The sequence below is a fragment of the Setaria viridis genome, chromosome 8 (genome assembly GCF_005286985.2).
Source record: "Setaria viridis chromosome 8, Setaria_viridis_v4.0, whole genome shotgun sequence".
NCBI lineage: Eukaryota > Viridiplantae > Streptophyta > Magnoliopsida > Poales > Poaceae > Setaria > Setaria viridis.
In genome coordinates, this window is record NC_048270.2 from 18,747,387 (window position 1) to 18,752,343 (window position 4,957).

At 55.2% G+C, this 4,957-nt stretch overlaps 1 protein-coding gene across 1 annotated transcript; it reads right to left on the reverse strand.

The window, feature by feature from the left end:
- Nucleotides 1-417: 417 nt before the first annotated feature.
- On the reverse strand, nt 418-3,401 carry LOC117834715 (receptor like protein kinase S.2). Its single transcript, XM_034714242.2, has one exon. The coding sequence runs from the start codon at nt 3,136-3,138 to the stop codon at nt 622-624; it is 2,517 nt and encodes an 838-aa protein (XP_034570133.1). The 5' UTR covers nt 3,139-3,401; the 3' UTR covers nt 418-621.
- Between the last annotated feature and the right edge of the window lie 1,556 nt (nt 3,402-4,957).

A 4,957-nucleotide genomic window follows, 5' to 3' on the forward strand; every position in this document is an offset into this window, starting at 1 on the left:
AATATACTCCACAAGTCCATCAATAACTATTAGGTACGGTTCAGCGGCGCACCATCCGGTAAATCCGGAATATTTTCTACACCACTTCTTTATCAGCTCATCAGATATTCGGATCAATGATAATGACGCCATGGATATTGCAAAAGGATGGTGGCTTTGCCATGACAAGACGATATTGTTTGTTAGGTGGTTGTCTGATCTGATGAGTGGCGTGCTTAGTGGAGCTCAGCTAGAACCGCTGGAAACATCTGTGGAACAAATATTGTACTGCAATTGACTTTTGAACTCACTAAGCTTTTTTCGCTTAAATTTCCCGATAAATGGTGATGTTTATGGACAAAAGGGTTGAAGATTCGGTTGTCTAGGAAAAAGAAAACACACTCGTGTTCAGTCTAAAGCAAGTATGGTCGCTACTCATCAGTTCCAACCTTTGAGATGCTCAATTGCTAATACATTTGGACAAAGCGTGTGCAGATCTGAAAACAACATGGTTACAACTGCAGAGAATCAAATCCAAATACAACCAATATTTACATCAGATGTTTTTCCCGTATCCACCTAAAACTCATAGAGCAAGGTAAAAGTTCTCCAGAATAACGTAACTACCCTGTTTCTAAGCATTCAGTGTATGCCAAGAGCCTGGAATCTCCTTACTAAGGCAAGATTAGCACCGTTCCTCCTCTGCCAGTCCTCCGTGCTCTCCTTCCTGTGCTCAAACTTGTTCAACACTTCGTCGTTGCCGTCCAGAATGCTCACTATCTTCCTCATGCTCGGCCGCGCTGCCGGGTCTGAGCGGGTGCACGCGATGCCAAGCTTAGCCAACCGCAGGAGTTCCTTACGGTCAAACTTGCCATCCAGCCGCCTGTCCGCCATGGCCTCCACCGTTCGGTTCAGCTGTTCAAAGAGCTCAACTTTCCTGACAAGAAGAACTTCTGGCAACCTTCCGTCCACGGCCATCGTACCAGTCACCACCTCCAGTACTACCACGCCGAAGCTGTAGACATCAGCCATGGTGGTCGCCTCACCGGTCTCCATGTACTCCGGCGACATGTAGCCAAAGATGCCCCGGGCCGAGCTGGTAGATACCACAACATGGTGCCCGCCGTGGTGCTCGTTCCTTGAGAGGAACTCAGCGAGCGCGAAGCTCCCGAGACGTGGATTCATGTCGGGGTCCAAGAACACCGCCGAAGACGTGATGTTGCGGTGGATGACCTGTTCGTCCCACTCCTCGTGCAGGTAAAGGATGGCCGACGCGAGGGCCTTGACGATGTTGTACCGCTGGCGCCATGGGAGGACCGCGTCGTCGCGGCGGATTAGATAGTGGCTCAGGAGGCTCCCCGGGGAGTAGTCGTAGACGACGAGCATCTCGCCGTGATCCGTGCACCACCCGCGCAGCTGCACGAGGTTCCTGTGCCGGAGCTTTGCTAGGTTGCAGAGCTCCCTGGTGAACCGGACCCGCAGCGCCGGGCACGTCTTCATGCCGAGGCGCTTAACGAGCACATGGACGCGGCCGTGGCCGCTGTCCAAGAAGCCCTCATACCCTGTACCGAAGTCCAGCTCCGCAACCATCTGCGACTCGGAGAAGTCGTTTGTGATCGCGACGATCTCCTTGTAGGATATCTCACGCGGCATGTCCACGTTCGGGATCGCCACCGGCCGCGACGACCGCCGGCTGTTGCCACCAGAGTCGTCAGCGGACCTCGAGCTGCATCTTCCGTCTTCTGCAGTGTGGTAAATGGTATCCGCAGCAGCGGTGTCGTAGACGGGCTTGGATAGCGTTGTGGCCGTGCTATCCGTGGTGATGGTTGTCGTGCCAGAGTCAGAGGATGAAGTGAGAGAGATGTACTTTGGAAGAGCCACAAACGACGGGAGTCGCGGGAGGTCGCCGGAGCAGCCGTCAGACAGGTTCTCGACGACCCACTTCATGGTTGGACGAGCCCTCGGGTCATGTAGCGAGCAGAGGAGGCCGAGATGTATGAGCCGGTTGATGTCGAACAGAGAGTAGGCGCCTTCCGGCAGTTTACCGTCTGCAGCGTTGAGTAGCTTCCCCTCGTCGGACAGCCGACGCACCCAGTCCAGCATGAAGATTTCGTCGTCGGGGTACGCCAGGTCGACCGCACGCCGCCCCGTTGCAACCTCCAGGAGCACAATTCCAAAGCTGAAGACGTCGGATTTGGCGGTGCTGGTGGCCCGGCGCTGGAAGCTCTCCGGCGGCAGGTACCCGATAGTTCCTCCGATTCGGCTTGTGTCCATCAGCCGAAACTGAAAGTTCGCCGAAGCAGAGGACGACAAGCCCAGGGACGGCGGTGACGGTGACACCTCTAGGTGTGGCTGTGCCGCGTCGTCGGCGCACACCGCGTGCTCGAGCCACCGGGCGAGGCCGAAGTCCCCAAGCCGGGCGTTGTACTCGGCGTCGAGCATGACGTTGCTGGTCTTGACGTCCCGGTGGATGATCTGCGTGTCGAGCTGCTCGTGCAGGTAGAAGAGCGCGGCGGCCAGCCCGGCGACGATGCGCCGCCGCCTGTCCCAGCTTAGCACGGGAACCTTTGCGGAGGCCGGCGCGAAGATCAGGCGGTCCAGGCTGCGGTTGGGCATGTAGTCGTACACCAGCAGCAGCTCCTCCCCGCCGTGCACGCACCATCCGCGGAGCCGTACGAGATTGCGGTGCCGCAGCCTCGCCACCGCCGCGAGCTCCGCCAGGAAGGATTTCTCGAACCGGTCGCCGTGGCTGGCGATGCACTTGACGGCTACCGTCGTGCCATCGCTGGGCAGCACGGCGCGGTACACCCTACCGAACCCTCCGCTCCCAAGGATCTCCTTGTCGCTGAACCCGTTTGTCCCAATATACAGCTCGGAGTAGCTGAATATCCTCGGACTGCCTTCGGAGCCAGCGAGCTTCCTGCCTCCGTTCTCATCCACGCCGGCGATATCCTCGAACGCCATCCCTGACGAGTTGTGGCAGCGGTCAGCGCCGCTGCATGACCGGCATCGGAGGCACCACAGCACTCGACCGACAGTGCCGCGGACGTAGGACCGGACTGTCTTGCGGGCCGTCACCCGGCAGCGCGGCTCCTCCGCTGCCAGGACAGCATCGTCGATGTCCATCGGCAGCACGAAGCACAGACGGCGCAACGACATGGGCCGCGCTGCGCGCAGTACCACCGCACCGGTAGGTCGATGGAAGGCAAGCGATTAGCGAGTGGAAAGCCCACGCATGCTAATCGGCGCACTTAGTGCGCGTGGGGGGAGAAATTAAAGCTCGGGCGGTGGAAGCGTCCATTAGTGTGGGAAATGGGGATGGATACGATCATACGAAGGTGGTCGGGGCAGGTGGGGAAGATGGGTCTGTGAGAGCGAGTCGAGGGGTTCGGTATGGTTTAGGCAGTAGCGTGTGGACGTGTAGTGGATGTGGCTGGTGTGGGTGACCCCGCTCGGTTGACTTGGATGGCGGGCGACTGGGGCCTGGATGGAGAGAATTAAGAATTATTCCCCTCCGGATGGTGTGATCATATAGTACCCTTATGTGCGGTTCTTGAGGATCTCAGTCACTCTGTGCAGCCCATCACAGACGGTGAATAATGATGGGCATGGATCGATCGAACCACTAGATCATCGATCCCGCCACGCGAAAATAGGTCTAAAGGGCCACTGGTTTAACAAGGAGTGAGCAGCGGTTCGATCCGCGGAGAATCTAAGGAGTAAGGATCGAGTGGATCGACCTAGACTAGCCCACATATGACATCGTGCGCTTCCTTCAACGCCTGGTCGCCATACTTCTCCGTGGGAAGCTGGCTGGCTTCTCCGTGTGTGCCTTTACTCCCTTGCGACGGGGCCGGGACGACACTGCCGGATGAGCATGGAGGCGTGTCTGCTTCAATTTGGACGGAGACATGAGCGCTCGCTGGGCAGCGACGCTCGCCCGAGATGAAGATCGGGAATCGGGCGACATGGCAAGGGAAGTGGCGGGATGGAAAAAAACGAGAAGGCCGTGGGGAAAATCGTGTGCATCGCTCGTGAGGCACACTTGCGGCCGAAATTGGATGGATCAATCCATTCGAACCATCAGTGCAGACGGTTCAGCTGGTGCAGCAAAAATGGATAGATCCACGCCTCCATACTTATTATGTGGATCGCGTGGTGCTACAACAGAGCGTTCGTGGTTAACTCACGCCCATCTTTAACAGTGGAAGGGACATATTTGGAAAGATTTTTTTTTCTCAATCATGCAACAGAATTATGTATCTTTATATTGAAATAGCAGAAAACTTCAAGAATACAATGCTCTATGTTACACTACTGCAGAGACTTTCATACGTGCCGGCGTTAAATCCTAATTTATGCGGGTCATCAGGCGAGAACCATGAATCCGATGCAAATGGGGATGGTTATTCATGCCGGCACAAATAAGCGATTATAATTTTTGCTGGAATTAGAGGCATTTTACGATTTATTTTAATCCAAAATAGAGAATAAAACATGACATAAATGATAACATAAGCAGGAGCATAAACACTTGTGTTTGTAGCGATGAACATGAAGCATGCAGTGGAAATAACAGAAAACAAACAATGAACCACGAAGTTCATTAGAAAATACCCTGAGGCGGGGCCAGTTCTGGAGGAACTGAATGCACCGTTAGCTGACATTGTTAGTCGAGCCTGTTCAATGTAGTTGATCAGAGGTTGATGCTGTGTAGAGTTGATGCTGTGCAGATGCGTCGCCGGGAAGTAGTCGTAGATGACAGGAACGAGCAATCGCGCAAGAGAGCGCTCCCCAAAAACTTGATCGCTCTTCTACTCCTTGGGTGCAGAGTCTCTAGCAAGGGCGCAGTTTCGGAGGCCTGCTCTTCCGGCGAAATCTGTACACACAAATTGTTGTAACAGGGACAGCAAAACACAACGCAGCGGTGGAGAAGCTCTCATGGTATGTTACCCTCACAAAAGACAAGCTCTCGTGG

Coding starts and splice junctions, on each gene's coding strand:
- LOC117834715 (XM_034714242.2), bottom strand. CDS start 3,138: ATGTCGTTGCGCCGTCTGTGCTTCGTGCTGCCGATGGACATCGACGAT.